The sequence below is a fragment of the Sminthopsis crassicaudata genome, chromosome 5 (genome assembly GCF_048593235.1).
Source record: "Sminthopsis crassicaudata isolate SCR6 chromosome 5, ASM4859323v1, whole genome shotgun sequence".
Lineage (NCBI taxonomy): Eukaryota > Metazoa > Chordata > Mammalia > Dasyuromorphia > Dasyuridae > Sminthopsis > Sminthopsis crassicaudata.
In genome coordinates, this window is record NC_133621.1 from 223710264 (window position 1) to 223728639 (window position 18376).

At 48.9% G+C, this 18376-nt stretch overlaps 1 protein-coding gene across 1 annotated transcript; it reads right to left on the reverse strand.

The window, feature by feature from the left end:
* Window positions 1-385: 385 nt before the first annotated feature.
* Window positions 386-7658, reverse strand: LOC141544227 (TBC1 domain family member 15-like). Its single transcript, XM_074270143.1, has 12 exons — window positions 7574-7658; window positions 7145-7280; window positions 6428-6654; window positions 5306-5485; window positions 4201-4286; window positions 3495-3598; window positions 3092-3159; window positions 2253-2399; window positions 1761-1851; window positions 1425-1549; window positions 1091-1223; window positions 386-524 (listed from the first exon to the last, which is right to left on the reverse strand). Exons 3-12 carry the CDS (start codon window positions 6441-6443, stop codon window positions 416-418), a joined length of 1059 nt encoding a protein of 352 aa, XP_074126244.1. The 5' UTR covers window positions 6444-6654; window positions 7145-7280; window positions 7574-7658; the 3' UTR covers window positions 386-415.
* Window positions 7659-18376: the final 10718 nt, after the last annotated feature.

Consider the following 18376-nt stretch of genomic DNA (forward strand, 5'->3'; position numbering starts at 1 on the left):
TTGGCTACAAGCTGAAGGGGGCTCGGAGTCCCAGGTTGGCTCCTCCCTGGGTTTCAGCTAGGGCTAGAATTTAAATTGAATTCAGTGGGTTTTGGGACAGAGCCGACCCCACCCAGATAACAAAGATGAAACTGCTTGTGCCCTCCCTGAGGCAGAGTTGAAGGAGGTTTTCTCCTTGAAGGATTTTCAGTTTGGGGGCTCCCTCTTCAATAAGAGAAAGGGTCCTCCATATTAGAGCAGCCTTAGAAAAAGATTGGAAGATCTCCCTAAGGAGCAGGAAGGTTACTTAAAATTGGGATTAATACCCATGGTAGAACCTGAAACACCAGTGTCGTTATCCTCCACTCCCAGTTCCAGAATAGATGACTCTAGGACGGCCTGAGAGTCACAGATGTGAACCCATAGAAGAGATGTTTTATTGGCCAGGTATAAGCATAACCCCAGGCCCCAAGGAAGGTAGCTCAGGGCGTGGCAACTCCTTTTCTTCTCCTCGGAGGGTGTTCAGTTTCAGCTTTCCTTGGAGCCTGAGGAGGCAAGAGATAACCGGTTTGTTTCAGGCAATGGCATGTGCAGGGGAGGAAATGCTGCAGCCAGTCACCTGTATGGATAGGCCAATGTCAATATCCCCCTGCCTCAGCCCTCAATTTTCTACCAGACTGAAGGTGGTCTCAATCATTGGATCACTTCAAACAGCAATGATGGATCCATCGAAAGAGCATCAATATATTTGGGATAAATATATCATGCTTGTGTATGCAGTTTTTTTTCCACAGCAGATTTTTCTGTTCTGTTCAAGTTCATACTAAAAGACACTGCTACTTCCTTTTCCTCAACACATGCTTGAGAGATGGTAGGAGGCATTTTGGGAATCTGTACTGGAAGGGGATGGGGAGAGAACTAAGGGAGAGGTCAAAAGAAAGAAAAGCAGTATTTACAGTGGATAATCCACAAAGTGGTTAATCCACAAAGTGGTTAACAGATAAAATCTGTGCGGACTCACTGAGGTAGTTATATAAACAAGGGGGTGTAGGAGGTGCATTTCAAGGTCTGGGCGGCTCTGGGCTGGAACAGGGCAAAGGCTAGGGCATACCTCTGGGAGAAGAGGAAGAAGTCATTGGAGTGATGGAAGGTTAGCAGCTGATCTCGGTTTTGCACCAGGATGGCCACACACAGCAGAACATCAAAGGTCAGGTCTTTTCGGGGAGCACGGCATCCAGTGACTGCTGGAGGTCAACAGTCATTGTCAGAGGAAATATTGGAGAACCAAAAACCATAAAGCAGTAAAGAATTATGAAAGGGTGAGAGGTTACGGTGGCATCAAAGGGTACGGAGTGCATTGTAGTCAGAGTCAAGGGAACAATCAGTGTAAGAGGTTGAAAAGGATGATCCCATGGATTCAAGGTGGAAGAATTTGGGCTGCTCACCATTCTTGGTCCTTGAATGCCGCCAGACAGGGGAGTTGTCCTTACCGCCTTCTAATCCTCTGATCTCCAGGACTCTGAGGGCATCTTGATGCTGCAGGTCCCTCTGGAAACACAGCAACAACCAGCTTTGGGAGCATGGGGTCAGTCGGTCAGACTGGCAGGACCCTTGTCAGAGTCCCAGTTCCCGCAGACATCTACCCTCCCCCCAGCTCCCTCTAATAATCCCAGCCCCAGCTTCCTGCATCCTCACCACCCTGCTCCTGAGCTCTCTAAATCCCAGCTCCCAGGCCTCTATGCTCTCAGCATTGCCTAGCCTCCCAGGGTTTGGAGACTGACCGGAAACAGAAGAGCAGCTTTTCCTTGGAGACCTTCTCTATGTGGCTTGAGAGTTCTGGATCGACGTGTCTTAGAAGCTCTTCAGAGACTTCTGCAGGGAGAGAATTTGTTTAATCACAGTTACATCCCTCACCTCCACCCCCCCCCCCTTATCCTCTGCCTCCTCAACTAGTGTCTGTTTTGACAGCCTTAACAACTCCCTCATTGTCATCCCATCGTGGTCATTCCCTGTGGATGATAACATCCCTACTCCATAGCTTTTATTCAGCACCCATCTGCCTTTGATGATGCACTAAATGAGCCTGCCCTCAGGAGGCATAGTAAGGAAGAAGGACATATGTGTGGGCGAATAAAAATAAAGACATGAAAAGATCATGAAAGTATGTATATTACTGACACTTCCAAGTCTGCTATGTGAGAATCAGCTATTCCAGGGACTGCCCAGACAGGATGGGTGCCCTCCCCCTCCCCTTCCTCAGGTCTATTTCTCACGGATCTTTCTCTTGATGCCTTCAGCTGTGAAGTTCATCCCTGCCCAGCGCATGAAGCCCACAAAGCACCAAAATGCATCAGCTTCCGAGTCCAGGGTCTCCAGAAATCTACTCACAAAGTCATTCATGCCCTGGCAGTAACCCAAGTCTGGCAAGGGGAAAGGGAAGAATATTCTTCAATTGGATTCCATTTAGCAAAATTAGTTATATATTTAGTAAATTTATATTTAGCAATATTATTTATTGGCTAATATTGCTAAATATTTAGCAAAATCATATATATACACACACACACACACACACACACACACACACACACAGGACAAAGACCATATTTCTCAAAGAGCTTAGTTTCTTAACTGGGGACTGAGAGGAATATGTGAACAAATAGCTAATGTGAGCTAAACTGAGCTTAAATATAAAGGAGAAATCCAGGCCAAGACTTAGACATTTGCGAAGAAAGAAATCACTTCCAATGGGGGAAGGTCCAAGGCAAAAAGGGAAGCGGTAGCGTGGTAGCGTGGTACATGTGGTACCTATGAACAGGTGGTAGTGTGGACAGAATCAAGTTGCTGAATTGGGTTATCTCAAAGAGGGAGCAGAAAAACCTGGTTGGGATTTTTGTGCAAAGAGACAGTGGTACCTAGTTTAAAGCTTTGAAGGAAGAATTTGGGATATGAGAAGAGAACAGGGGAAGAGAAAAATGAGAGAAGATAATGAATGCAAGAGAGACAGGGGTGGGGTGGGATAGGTATAAAGGATGGAAATATTGAAGTTAAAATAGCATAGGAAGACTTTTGCCTCTGAGAGGGGAAAGAAGGTCCCCTCAGAAAGCTTTACCTTGATGAAAGGCGGCATAGGTGAGGAGTATCTCCCGGACAGACAGCAACTTGACCAACCCCTCATGCCTAATGAGGTGGAGAGATGACACTTAACTACATCTCAATTACCCAATCTCTCATCCCCCAGAACTTTGACTTCCCCTGGTCCCCTAAAACATCAGCTCCCCACTTTTCTTTAACTTATTTGGAATTTAGTTGGGTTAGTCCAATTTCGGTTATGCATTATTAGGCATGTGGGCCTGAGCCTTAGAGGTGACTTATATCCTGTCCACATCCTAGGGCAAATCTAGGGGAAGGGGATGTGAGGGAAGTAAATGGGAGTTATAGAATCTGTCATGAGTATCCAAGGCTCAGGAAATTTGAGGCCTCTCCCTGCCCTACTTTGGCCTTGAAATGCTTACTGGAAGTAAGAACGGTGTCGGTCAGTTCGGGGGACATCTGCATCTATGTATTTCTGGGCCTTCCTGAAGAGCCGGTCATTGAAGATGTGGTACTGAAGACTGCTCTGGGTGGAGGAGAAGGATTTGGGGAAAGCTCTGTTCTTAGGTCAGTAGACACTCCAGTCCCCAACTTTCCTTCCCTGTGTGCCATTCATTGTCCCTTTCCCTTTCTGTGACTAAAGAGGTAAAGACTTCTTTTCTTTGTTTTTCAACATGGGAATTTGGACGCTTCCTGTTTTTATGAAAGACGAGGTTGGGGAAAGGAAGTAGAAGAGAGTCCTTGTCCCCCAGTATGTGGAAAACTAAGAGGAGGCGGAAGACACCTCCTCCTCCTCCTGGGGGAGAGAAAGCTTCTCTATATCCTTAGCTCTAGACCTTCTCTCCTCTCTAGTGTCTCCTCCTCTAACTCTGGATAAGAGGGGTTTAGCATGACCTTTTCCCCAGGGGGTACGTATACACTCACTCAGCCAGCCCCAATATGGGGAAGGGGGGCAAGTTAAAGTACTTTTTCTAAAGAATTTACCATTTGACAACTCTTCTTGAGTCTCCATTGGAATTCTTTAGGGAAAAGTTCTCTTAGGAATTACTTTTTCCCTTTTCCACTAGATCCCCTCTTGCAAAGATTTCCCCGCTCCCTCCCATTCCATAACCAGCAGCTCTCTCCCACCTCAGCCAACTTTTCCAGAGGAGATGCATTTTCTCTTATCTTTGTCTGTAGCACTTCATACTTGTCAATGGCCATGGAAAATTCCTCTGTGGGAGAAGGGTAGGGAGAAGCAGGGCTCCTATAAACCCAGCAGATGGGAAGGAGGGAAGCTTAGCCTGCTCTTCACTCCCCCCCAACCCAACAAAGAGAAGATGACCATTTGCTGCTAATGGACTTGCCTCCCAATGCCTTAGGACAAGGGCCGCAGTCATACTCCCCAACACCTGGCATGAAGGAAGCTGTACTCCCGAGATCCAGGTGAAGTTCAAGAACCAGATGCTAATAGTAACAGAGTAAACATTTTTATGGCTCTTTAAGATGCAAGCAGTTAGGTGGTGCAGTGGAAAGAGCTCTGGATCCAGAGTCAAGGAAGATTTATCTTCATGAGATTAAATCTAGCTGTGTGATCCTGGGTAAGTCACTTAACTCTGCCTCAGTTTCCTCATCTGTACAATAAACTAGAAAAGAAAATGGCAGTCTCTGCCAAGAAAACTTGAAACGTGGTCACAGAGCATCAGACTGACTAAAATGACTCAACAACAATCAGCAAGATTCGCAAAGTGCTTTATAGATAGAATAACAATTGATCCTTATGGACAACCCAAAGAGGTAAGTGTTCTCCCCATTTTACAGATGAGAAAACTTTTACTCAGAGATCTGTCTAAAGTAACAGACCTAATAAGTTTCTGCAGTGAAATCTGAAGCCACGTCTTTTTCTCTCCAAGTTTACCATTCTAGCCATCACACCAAGATGTCTCCCATTATTATACAAAAGTTTTAGAATCTTAAAACTTACCTTTCCCAAACCCCTACATTTACAGAGATAGATAAGGCCCAGAGTGTTTAGCCTGACCCCATGCTTTTTTGCAAAATGCCCTGAGTCTTCCCATTCCCAAAAGGGAAGAGGCTGCAAGACTGGGGGCTTCCTACCAGGCAGGTCTCCAAGTGCCCATTTTCTACCTCTTTGAAAAACTTTAATGCACCCACTCTGCCATATGCATAGTAGTTCTCGGCTAAAAGGCTCCCCTTGTCCCCTCTCTGCCCTCCAGGCCTAGGGCAGACTCACCGTCAGCGGGTACCCGGAGCCGGACGGCGCTGGGGTAGCGGCCCCTCCAGGCCCACTTCATGCCGTGATAGTGGGCTTCCAGCTTAGTGTCCAGTACCTGCCGTTCCTCAGCCGTGGAGTGCAGTGGGTACACACCGAACAGAAATTTCCACACCAGCTTTCGCTCTCCAGCCTCGGGGCCTGGTATTGCCAACACACACACGTTATGGCTGGACTTAGCAGCATAAAAGCATCCCCTTTTATTAGAGTCTGTGAGTGGGGGCGCGCGTGAATATTACTTCTGTCTTTGTACCCCCAGCACCTAGCACACAATTCATCGCACACGATAAACATCGATCATTACTTTTTGAATTGAATTGAATTGCTCCCGGATCCATCCAAGGATTGGCGATTATTACTGAGCTGAGGGGAAGGTGCAGTTCCAAGATGTTACCACACGATGGCGTGGTGGTACTGCATATCATCAGGCACTGGTACTCACTCCTATCCTCTGGGAGCTGGGAATCTGTTGGAGATTGTAGGAGGCTCCTTGCAAACCATAATGCAGTGGAAAGAGAGAACTGTTTTGGGAGGCAGGAGATCTGCGTTCTAGTCCTGGCTCTTCAACTAACTAGCTGTGTGACTTTGGACAAGTCACGTAACCGCTTTGTGCCTCAGTCTCCCCATCTGTAAAATGAGAGGGTGGGAACTACATGATCTCTAAGCTCTCTTCCATTTCTCAGACTCTAGGAATCAGTGTAGGCATTAAGGTTAAAGTCCAGTTAACCAAATCAAAGTTAGTGGGGCAAACGCCGAGGCTGCAGGCATGGGAGAGATGTGGGGGGAGAAGGGCTGACTGGCGGAGTGACGGAGAGAGGCCTCCAAGACAGGAGCCTCAATTTCCTTCTATGGGGTCCGCCTCCCGCGGGCCAATTGGGAGAAATTTGACTTGCACTTCAAGTGCCAGCAGAGCACCGGAGGTGTAGAAGGTGCTTAATAAATGTTTGGTTCATCAGTGGCTTCTGGAAGGGGCAGGGAGAGAGTATGGTTGTGCAGATTTCCTCACCCCAAGAACTGCTGAACCTCGACAATGCCGGGACAGAAAGGAAGGGCTCCTGCGGAGGACCCTCCTTTCCTACTGACCTTTCTGGTAGACCATCCTCCGGAGTCGAGGGATGTCTAATCGTCCCACAGGGTCAAAGAGGCTCTCCAGGGAGTCAGATGACAAGGGCAGGCTCTCTGGACAGCTAGGGGTAATCTTCTTCTGGGGGGCTGTGGTCTTGAGCACCCTGGTTTTAGGGTGGCCCTTCTGAGGCTCCCTGCTGCCCTTCCCTGGGGCTTTTGGTTTGAGATCCACCGTGATGATGCTTCTGTGCAGAGGGGGCAAGAGGGGCCTGGTCCCAAACTAATCCTGCACTAACTTCCTCAAAACTCACCCCTCCAAGACCTCCACCCGTGCTATATCAAAGCCCATGTTCAGTTTTGCAATGATACGGTTCCATGTGGGGCTTCCAAGCAACCTACATGTACCTACCCTACATCTGCCTCAGCCTTTGGGACGTGGAGATGTGGGCACAGACCACTAAGGATTCACGGCAAACAGAAGGCAGAGCTGCATGTGTCAGAGGGAGGCCCACCCCCCCACCTGCCAACGTCTCCTCCATAACCTCTCAGGCCCACCCTAAGGCCTCCCCCCTCCCTCTCGGGTTCAGACCAAAATGCCCACTATGTTTAGGAATTGCTGTTATCAATCTTGGACCCCTTCCTCCCTGACTCATCCTCCTGCTTGGGGCCTGGAAAGAGAGATCCTGGGATCTGCTTGACCCTGGCCATGCCCTTTCTTTTGTGGCCCAGTCTGACCTTAGATAGGAGCTCAGCCATGGGAACAATAGGCCGAGCACTCTTGCACATGGAGCCAGGCCCAGGATTCTCAGGATCTTCGGGTTGGCCAATTGGATGAAAAGTTCCAGCCACTCCCTGTTGGAGAGATGGAGGCCTGCAGGACACACCCTAAGAGCATCACTGCCCCTAGCCAAAGCCTAGGCTTCTCAGGCCTGGGAAGATGGGGGACTGAGAGGGTCACCTGGGGTAGGGTAAGGAGGCACTTGGGGAAGATCAGAGCAAATGAAGAAGACATGCACATCCTTCAGATGATTTGCAAATCATGTAAATGAACCCAATTCTTCTGCTGAAGTCCCCAAGTGAACTTGTAAGGCCTAGAGGGATTGGGATGAGTGGGTTGGGAGGGGCAATGAGCTGGCCTCTCTTCGGCCAGGGAAAGGTCCTCACCTAAAGGCCTGCAACCAGTACAGGAAGAACTGGAGGGCCAGAGATGGCCAAGTCCCTGGGTGCAGAGCCCAGGGCAGCTGGATGAAGAACTAATCCCTGAGCATTGAGGGCCCCTCCCTCCCCACCCAGCTGCTTAGCTCACAGAGGGCATTGTGGGATCCTCCATCCCTTTCTCCTGGCTCTCTGCATCTCCTCTCCATCCCTCTCTGTCCCTTTCCCATCCTCTTTCCTGCCTTCCCTTTTTAATGCTCAGGGGTTAGGGTTTTATTTTTCATCTACATTTGGTTTGGATACAGACAAACACACAAACACTGCTCTCCCAAAATGCATCCCCTAAAAAAAGGGGAGCTACTAAAAGAGAGCTACAAAATCCGCCTTTGTGATTTATCATTTGTTAACCATAGAGGAAGCTCCTTCACTTCATGCTGACTTGGTCATTTTCCCTTCCTCTCCTCTCCCCCTCAGCCCAGGCTTTCTCTTTCCCCCTTTTCACTCCTCTCTTTATCTTCTCCTCCTTCAATCCCTGTTTCTCCCCTCTCCTTCCTTTCTCCTCTTGCTATTCTTCCTCCATCCTCTCGTCTCCTCTCCTTCATCTTGCCACTCTCTTCTTCCTTATTCTTTCCTCCCTCTGTTTGCATTTTCATTTCTCCATTCTCTCTCTTGCCTGCATCCCTCCTATTTCCTCTCCTCTTTTCCCTTTTCCTTGCAAACTCTCTTTCCACTCTTTCTCTTCTCATTCCCACTCTCGATTCCCTCTCCATCTATCTTTCCATCTTGTTCTGGGTGGATGCTATCCCACCCCACCTACCCCTTTGGCCCATTTCGGCTTAACTGGTCAGCCCTTAGCAATATACACCCGGCAGGGGCAGTAGGGACTCGCAGTTGCTAGGGGTCAGCAGCTGGCTCGGACCTGGCTTCGGTTACAATTGGGTTGGCCAGACCAAGAAGCTGGCAGAAATGAAAATGGTCGTAGCAGCTGTGGATGAGGATCCAGGAGTCCTGCCTCCTGAAAAGCCACGGGGAGAACGGATCGTGGCAGGGAGAAAGGAAGGACCTCAGGGACCTCAGCTCCTGGCTCCCCCCACCCAAAATGGTTCAAACAGAAGTTCAACAGAGCTGGGGAGACTTGACCCCAGCTGTAGTCATGCAAGATAGGGGGTCCCAGTGGAGGGGGAGACCTTGGGCAGCTCTAGGCAGGAGGCAATCATTAGGGGGGCTGTGCTGCCCCCTAGTGGACAGAGAGGAAACAGTAGGATGCTGGGGCAGGGGGAGACACCCCAGCCCATACCTCCAAGCTGCTATGCATATACAAACACATGAACAAAACAAACATACATAGAAACAGATTCAAAAATACGCAGAAAGAGCTTCTCTACGGTTCAGTGCTCTACCCCTTCTGTCCCTGGCAACGTCAGCTAAACCCATTACTGTTCCATTTCCAAGAGATTTATTCTCCTGCCTTGAGTGAGGGGGACGAATAAAAGAACCTCAGGAGTCTGTCGGCGGCAGGAGTCCTGCAGCCGCAACCCGCCATTCCTGGAATCTAGTTCTGCAGCCCTCAAACTCCGTAGTGAGGGAAAACCCAGGTCTCATATGAGGGGGAAGTCCTGGCCAGGGGACTGAAGAATATGGACGGAAGGGTGGGCATTGGACGGCAAAGTGCTAAGAACACAAGATTCAGAGCTGGAAGGGGCCCTGGAGCATATGATAGCACAAATACCTCATGGCACAAAAACGAAAATGACCCGTCCAAATCTTAGAGATAACAAGGAGCAGGGACAGTCTGCAAAGCCTACAGTAGCTGATTCTCGGCACTCCATCCCGTCTCTCACTGATACATGCTCGCGGCACGTGTACCACTCAGTCCCGGCAAAGCACACACTTGTGCACAAGTATTGATGTGTGTGGATGCCCGTAAGAGCTTTTAGTAAAACTCACAGACTCATGCACAGGCTGCACAGAGTCTGCAGAACATGCAGAGAGCCGGGCACAGAGATTGATGCATGTAATAGCTGTGTGCTCAGGTGGAGCAGAGTCACAGGGAGCCATGTCTGCAGACTGGCGTGTGTAATGCTACGCCTACAGATGAAGGCGTGTGGAGCCGCGTGAGCAGCTCTGCATGGGGCTCCATGACAGCCCATGTGCTGCCCGCGGGCAGATTTATAGCCCAGAGTTGGATGCAGCTGTGTGCAGCTGGGTATGCAAATTTATGCAAATTTCACTTGGTCTATGCCCAGGCCTGGCAGGGAGCTGGGGGTGGGGGAAGGGAGATGATATTGCCAGGGTCTCCCGGCTCCCCCAAACAAGGTCTCTTGGCTCCCCTAAAAAGGATGGTCTTGGTCACAGACTTAGCACAGAGACCAGCAGTGAAGCATTTTCCTTCTCCTAATATCACCTGCTCGGGCCTGGCGTGATACAGTAACCATACTCTCCCCAGCCCATTCCCCTAGGACGTTATTATATAGACAAGCTGCAAAGACTGGACCCCAACACGGCGGGAATCTCGGAGCCCCGGACAGGACGGGTTCCACTTGCTCCCACTGGGGCAGAAGGGAAATTGCGCTGACCCAGTCGGACTCCTTCGTGTGTCTCGCTTGTGAGTGACACAGGCCTGCCCGCGTCTGCACCCGACGATGACCCCTTCCTCGGGCTAGCCAAGGGATCTAGGGGCGCTCAGCGGGGCCTGTGAGCCACAGCCCCGTCCCTCCGTCCGGCCAGGCTTCCGGTTCCTCTGCGCCGGGGTGGGCCGCGACCGTGCAGGTAAACACGAGGTATTCCTGCAGTCTGACTTCCATCCCTCCGGCTTCAGCCTCCAGCTCCCGGCTTCTGTCTCTGTGCCGGGAAGAGCAGAAACCCTGTGCCAGGAGGCCCAGGCGAGTGGAGCCGGCTCTGCGGGCATCCCTGTGGGAACGGGAGCCGGGACAGCGCTTCTTTCCCCTCCTCCCAGGGACGGTGGCTAGGTACCCTTAGCCCCCTTCCCCATCTTCCAGCTCCATCCCAGCTGGGAGAGTCCCCAAGATGGCCACAAGGGGTCGCCCTTGCGCTATGAATAGAAAATCCCAGGCAACGTCTAGACAGAAGACTTTCGGGGAGACAAATACGCCGTGGGTGGGGACTGGCGCATGTGACTTCTCCACCGCGGACCTGGGAGCGCTGGGACCCGAGGGAAGAGCCCATCCGCTCACCCAGCCCCCCTCCGCTCCTCCCCCATTCTAGCCATTGGAAGCAGGGGAATACGGATTCCTGAGTCCCTGGACATCTCCTAATCCCCGTTACCCTCCCCACAATCTCAGTGACCTGGGAAATAAACTGGGAGGTGGGGATGGGGTGGATCAGACGGGAAGGAGGACGGAGCCTGACTCGGAGACAGGGGGATGCAAGGAATGGCCTCGGGGCCAGTGAGTGTCGGGGTTCGAGTACAACCCTGAGCAACCCGGAGCCAGGCTGTCTGTAAGAGTGGGAAGGGAGCCTCTGGGAGAGCCAGGACACCTGGGAGCAGCTATCGCCCCCCGGACCGCCCCTCCTTGTCTCCTGCCTCTCCTCTCTCAGGGCTGCCCGCCAGAGCAATGGGAGCGAAAGGACCCGGCTTAAAACCCAGGCTCTCCTACTTCCTGTTGGTGTGCAGGCAAGTAGCCAATCCCTTTCTTTGCCTCAGTTTCCTCACCCATACAGAAAGGGGTTCCCACTAAGTGGTCTCCAAAGGCTCTTGTGGGTCACAATCCTCCGAACCCTCCCTCTCAGAGAGAGGAGGAGGAAAGAGCTCGGGAAGGACTGATGTGCACTCAGAATTATAGAAAAAACCAAGACGTTGCATTTGGAATCAGGGAATCTGGATAATGTGTGACCTCAGCAAAGTCCATGAAGCCAGAATGATAATGCTTACTCCCACCTGTCCCAGGAAGCTTAGTTGTGAAGAAAGCTTTGTGAATCTTAAAGCACTTCAGAAACGTGTTCTTCTTATTATCATTGGGAGAAACGGAGGCTGGAAGCTCTGCCATTTACTGCCTGTGTGACCTTGGTCAAGTAACTGGCCGTCTCTGGTTCTCACTCCGCTCATCGTGTTGACTTGCTGGTTATAAAATGATGAGGTCTAAGCTCGCCTGAAGCTCTCTGACTCTGAGCCCTCTCAGCCTAAGCTGAGAAGTTTAGAAGGACTGTGGCTGTGGAGACTAGCTAGGAAAGGGAGAACCCTCTTCTTCACCTCCCCCCACCTCACAGAGACCAGCCAATTAAAAAGCAGTCTAGTGAGTTATCATGGCAATGACTAAGCCTTCTCTGTGGGGAAAGGATGGGGCGGCTGAGAGAGAAGAGATGGGTACCATATCCAAGGGGAAAGAGTTAGAGTGGATTTGAAGAAATGGATTGGAATAATCCTCTGGGTTTTATAGGTTTGACTTATAAAAGAAGAGGATCTGTCTGAAAGTGATGCCAGGGAAACCAGTGCCATGTAGAGATAAAGGCTCTGCCTGCCCAGTCAGGAAACCTGGGCTCTAGTTAAGGTCATGGGAATGAGTCACTGTGTGCTTGGGCATATCTCTTCCAGTCTCTGGGTCCTGCTCTCCTCATCTATAAAAGAAGGGAGGTGGACTAAATGATTTTTAGAGCATCTTCTAAATCTAAACTCTGTGATTCTAATTTAAGAAGAGAAAGACCTGATGGAAGGGCTTCTGAGGAGACGATTAAAGGAGTGATGTTAGGGAGTGGCTGAAATTGCAGCAGGAGAAATGGGAGCTGGACACTATGAAGGACCTCCCCGGATGGGAAGAGCTAGAAACTATTCCACTGAGCAAATGGAAAAAAGAGGGGAAATATGACTCCTCCCATGTGGGCAGGGAGGTAGGGATGGAGTTACTTCATTAATCCCAATGCACTGAAAAATGCAGTTAGAAAAGAGGAAAGTGAGGGACCAAGAAATGAGGGGGAAAAGAAAAAGCTGTGAAGACGGGATGGGTGAGGGAGGGGGTGAAACAGGTTGGGGCAAAAAAAGAGGGGGAGGTGGTAAAAAGGAAGGGTGGGCAAGGGTAAAAGGAGGTGTGGAGAAGAAGTGAAATGAGTTGGGTCAAAAAAGGAGGGGGAGGGAACCAAAAAGGATAGGGGGCAAACAGGCCTTTTTAACACAATTCTTCATGGAGGAGGTAGGGAGAGGCAGAAAGTGTTTCCTGACTGCCAATTGAAGACATAAAGGCAGATGCTCATTGTGTTCGAGGGGGCACACAGGTGGGCCCCAAACCAGTGCTCTTTTTCTCCATCTTCATCACACACACACACACACACACACACACACACACACGCACAAATGAGACATACACATACACAATTGTTTAGATTCATACACAGTCAAGGTCACAGGGAGCGGAGATTTAGAAGGAAAATTTAGGGATTGTTGAGAACAAACACGTACTAAGATCTTCTAGATGAAGAAATTGAGACTCGGAGGTGGATGAACCCAGGTCCTTTGTTTCCAAAACTGGAAACTCTTTCACTGTAGCCAGGCTGCCTTGGTGTTTACAAACTCTCAGATGCATGCATTGGCACACATGCACAGCCCCATTTACCCAGTCAAAAGCTCATCCGACTCTCCGTTGTTCCTTCTGCTTCTACCACCAGCAGAGGGTGCTGCTGCCCACACTGCCCTCTGTCTGGCCTTGCTCCTCTCCCTCAGATGCCCTCTGCTGGAAATAAGAGTTACAGCAACTACTGCTCTTTATCCCTCCTACCTCCCTGCTCCCTGCTGATGGAGAGAGTTAGTTAGTAGATAGCAGTTTCAGAAAGATCTTATAACTGGGCCTCCAATCTATAATATAACAGCCATTTTTACAACACTTTGTAGTGTGATTTTTTTTGCACGACAACCAGTGAGGGAGATAGTTCAAATATTATCCTTCTTTTGCAGGTGAGAGGGGAAGTTGAGATTGCTCAGTCAAGTGGCTGAGTGTGGATTTGATATCAGGTCTTCCAGCTCCAAATTCAAGGCTTTTTTATTGCACAACAATAGTGATCTATTTCATTCCTCCTCTCCAAGACATTTCAATGAGAACCCAGGCATCCTAGTCTCCCCCTGAAATCTTTACTTCCTCTATTATATCTTACTCAAACTTCTGCCTCCCTTCCGCTCCCTCAAAAGAGAAGCGTCAATATTTTTCTATGTGTGAGTTTTCATGAACTGTTTTTTTTTCTCTTTTTAAATCCCTTTTTTCATAAAAGATGTGTCTGTGGGAGGAGGAGAGATATATCCAAAATGTGAATGATGTAAAAGCAAAAGATACAGTGTCAATACAAATTTATTAAAAACAACAACAACAACAACAACAACAAAAACCAGAAGAGGATGGGAGACTCCATTTCTTAGCCAGGCTCTTTCTTCTCCCGACCCCCATTCACCCAACCTAGCCTTCCAGGAAAGAAATCTCCCATGTTGTAGTTCCTCACTGAACTTATAAGTTCCCAGAGATCAGTTACTTTGCTGGCCCTTAGCAACTATAATTCCCTCTACCTTCACCCTTTTCTTAATTGATTGCCTAGACTCTGAAAAAATTCCAGCTGATCTATTCCCTAGAGGAGGAAGGGGAGAATTTTTCCCAAATAATGCTGGTTTTTGTCTTTATTCCTTTCCAGGAGCACATGAATACAAATACACACTGTGTGCACATACAGATACACACAAACACAACATCCATATTTTCAAGGATTCTCACCTTGGTTTGGGACTGTGGGAACATACATCCAGGTATTCTCATTCCCTATTTGGGAGAAGGGCTAATGATCCCCTCTTCCTTATGTAAATCACTTTCCCTCTCCAGGCCTCAGTTTACTTATCTATAAAATTACCAAGTGGAGTTGTACTCTGTTTTCATCTCTGGCATTATAAGATTCTATTTTTCTGATGCTTCTAATTAGACTCCTGGGCTTTCATTTTCAGGAATTTGGGAATAAAAATCATAGAGGAAGAATCATTTATCCTGGAGCAATGCCAAGGCTTCTCCCAGACCAGCATCCACACCTCAGGGCTTACACTGGTCTTCCTACCTTTCTTTCCCCATTCCAAACCACAGGTCTTTAGAGCAAAATAATACATTTGAGAGACGAGTGGTGAGACAGAGATCTTATGTTGAAAATTGTACCGTCCATCACCCACCTCGATAGCACATCCAAGAACTTCCCCAACCTGGAGCCCTGCTCTTCTGCTCCCCAGCCCAGCTCTGCTCAGAAGCTGCCTTCTTCCTCCCAGGAGGTGGCTGGTTGCTCCGTTTCCTAGGCAATTTCCTCCCTGCTCAGTTTCCTTCATGGCCAGTGTCTTCTCCTCTCTTTCATCTCATCAGCATCCCAGGCCAATTTCAGGTCCATCTCAGAACAGCCTCAGTGTCCTAGACTTGCTCTTCCATCTGCCCTCTCCACCCTCCCACTCACTCACCCACCCCTATTCAAAAGTCCCATTTCCAAATGAGCCTGAGGATGCTATTTCCAAATTCCTTGTTTCAGACTGAGAATGAGAAGAAAAATAATGGCTCAGCAAATTAATTAATTATTTTATTAGCCTGAGTAATTATTAATCAGGTCGTTAATCACCACCAAGCTGTGCATTTGGAATAGTAATTACCTCAGGGGATGAGGAGGTTAAGGGGTGAGGGGGGAAGCCGCTTTAGAGGAGAAGAGCTCCCTCTGTTGGTCCGCATCCCCTGGCAACACCTGAATTTTTTCCTCATCTGAAAATGTACTGAAGAGCCTTCTCTGGTGATTTATAGATGGGGAGACCAGTCGGTCCTCAAGTTTCTCGGGAACTTGATCTCTATCAAGAAAGAAAATGCTATCAGGAGAAAGAGAAATGCGTAATGGGAGTTGTGTGAGAGAGACAGACAAAAAGACAGAGACAGACATACTAGTTGGGGAATACATAATGCCCAACAATTCAGTCATTTGCTTAAGAGGGTGAATGAATAGAAATAGATACAGCCAGAGATTGAGAGGAATTACTAGAGATGGAGAAATAGATTAAAAGAAAGAAGTGAGGGGGGACAGGAAGAAGAAAAGGAGGAAGACTGATAGGGAAAGAGGGAAGGGAGGCTACAAGTTTATAATTATATTAAGATCTTATTCCTCTTCCTTTTCTCTCTCCTCATCTTCCCTGTACCATTCCCACCTTCCTAGGCCCTATTTACCTTAACAATCAGGAGATCGATCAATCAATGAGCATTTATTAAGTGCCTTTTATGTGTCAGACGTTGAAAATAAAGAAACAGTTCCTGCTTTCCAGGAGCCCACATTCTATAGGAAATCTTTTTCACTGTAGGCCCTTTGATTCTTGCCTTTTTCTTGTTATGACCTTTCAGAGAATGAAAGTCTCTGTTCTAGTCCTGAATTCTTTAGTTTTATCTTCTCCAGGGCTAGGAGTATCTGACGAATCCATTGTTTCATCTGGGGGTGATGGTCAGTTTTGGAGTTATGAACGATGGCATAATAGAACTCTGCACTGGTCTAAGAGTCAAGGAATCTGGGTTCTGCCCTAGAATTGCCAAATTTTGGGGTGTGACACTGAGTGCTCTGGTTCTCAGTTTTTCTGTCTAAAAAGGAAAGGGTCAAATTTCAGAGAATGAACTCTGGCGTCCCTTCCTATTCTGATATTCTGTGAATGTCAGCACTAAGAAACTCTGTTTATGATCAGTTTCACGCCTTGTTTATAACCTGGGCCCCCTTTGTCTTAGACCTTCGAGGGGCTGGTCAGCTTCATTTATGAATCTCCACTTCCTTTCCCAGGCTTTCCTCCTGATTAGTGGTCACGTATTGTCAGGGTAGCCTCCCCTTTTCTTACCCGTCCTAAGACGGTTTAGGGGTGGGGGAGAGGAGCTGGGAATTCTGGCTTGTGAGATTGTGAGATCCTGAGGAGTAGGGGGTAGATGGTAGGGGTGAAGAAGGGGCAGACGTGCAGACTGCTGGGATGGGATGCAGAGGATCAGAAGGCTAGAGTTTTGACTTTTAGGAGCTAAAAAGGTTAATTGGGATTGGTTGGGAATAGGGAACACATTGGAGACATAAACCCCTGGGAGAATAAGGAGTGACCCAACTCCAAACCCGGCATGGAAAAGGGGGGGAGTTGAGGATCAGCCCTGAGAATCTCAATTGTGCTTAAATCCCTGGCTTCCTCTAACCCTGCTTCTGGAACCTCTCCAAGCTTCAGCCCCAGAAGGGGCTTCATTCCTATAACCTGTTCAGTGTATCCTCTCTGCAGAGCTCCGGGGTGAGGGGGGTAGAGGGCAGGAGGTCAGGCTCAGGGGCAACTCCTAACATGACACAGCCTGTCAAGAGTATAAACATAAGGACCAGGAAGCCCCTTGTTAGGAATTCCGATCAGCTTAGGGTGGTAGGTAGTGCTGCAAGGAAAGGAAGGGGGCAGGGAGGGAATTCTCTGTGCATGGGATGGGGGCCGGGGGCCCAGAGAAGATCAGAAGGGAGATATTAAAGTGGGATGGAGGAGGGAGTGCTAATGGAACCCCTACACCCATGGCACTTGAGGCTCTCCAAGCACTTAATTCATTTGGCCTTGAGAAAAGAAATGGGGCCCATCCCCTTTGGTCTGTAATGGCTTTTTTCCTCAGATCTCACCTAGCACTTTATTCTGTAATTTTCCAAATGTGCCTATCTTGTCATTTTTTTATAATAATTATTTACATTTATGTCTTATCCCCCCGATACTGAAAGTTCCTTGAAGCAGTGGCAATAGCCTCTTTCTCATTTCGGACCTCTCTTTAGCACCATTGCCCGCTCGGAGAAGACACATAAAATGTGTGTGGCTCTCAGCATCCAAAGTCCTCCCTCTCCCCTTTTTGGGGAATCAGCTTCCTAGGGTCCTTGGCTCTCAATGCGGCAGTCCCTGGTCCCCGAATGAGGGTAGTAACATTCCTCCTGAAGTCTAACTTTAGTCACAGTTGGGAGTTCTAGCTCAGATCTGACTCACCTCCATCCCTTCCACTGTCTGTAAGGGAACCCAGTTCCTTTGGTTCAAGGGCTTGGCAGAGGGAGGTGGCTGTGGAGTGTGTTGGGGGGGAAGGACAGAAGGCAAGGGAATAAGAAGTGGCTGTTGTGCCAGTCTAGAGGCCCGCACTCATGCTCTCTTGTCCAGATTCCCTTACTGGTGTCGTTCATCTTCAGCTCCAGGCTGCAGTGTTATCTGGAAGACACTCCAGGGAGACAGCTCAGGCTCTGCCAGGACTTTATCTCAACTGCAGACAAACTCAATTAACCTCTTCCCACCCTCCAGGAGGGGGAAGCACCCTCCCTCCCCGTTCTGGGGGCACTCCCTAGAGGTCATTATTTCTATCCCTCTAACTCCTCAGCACCACTCTCTCCTGCAGGAGGATCTCTCCCAACTCCCCCCCCCCAAGTGTAAAGAATACTGACTCTGAAGTCAGGGGACCTGTGTTTAATGTCTTCATACCCTTTGATGACTGTGTGAACTTGTTTAAAGGTTCACTTAACCTTTGCTGGGGCTCAGTTTCCTCATCTGGAACATGAGGAGGTTGGATTAGAGCATCTTTAAGACTCTTTCTAGTCCCCTCCTGGGAATCCTAGACATCACAAAGTCTCCTCTCACTTTCGGAAAGAAGATCAGATCTGTGCCCTATCCCTCCGGCTGCAGTCCCCATCACATCTCTTCCCAGCTGGCGGATTCCTTTCTTTGCCCCTCTCACCTTTGCCTGTTTCTTGGGCTCCCCTATTCCAGCTGTTGACACATGTCCCCAAGGGCTCTCTAAGCAGAAAGCTGTTCCGGAAAGAGCTTTTGTTGTTTGTCCTTCTTTCTGGAAGAGGACC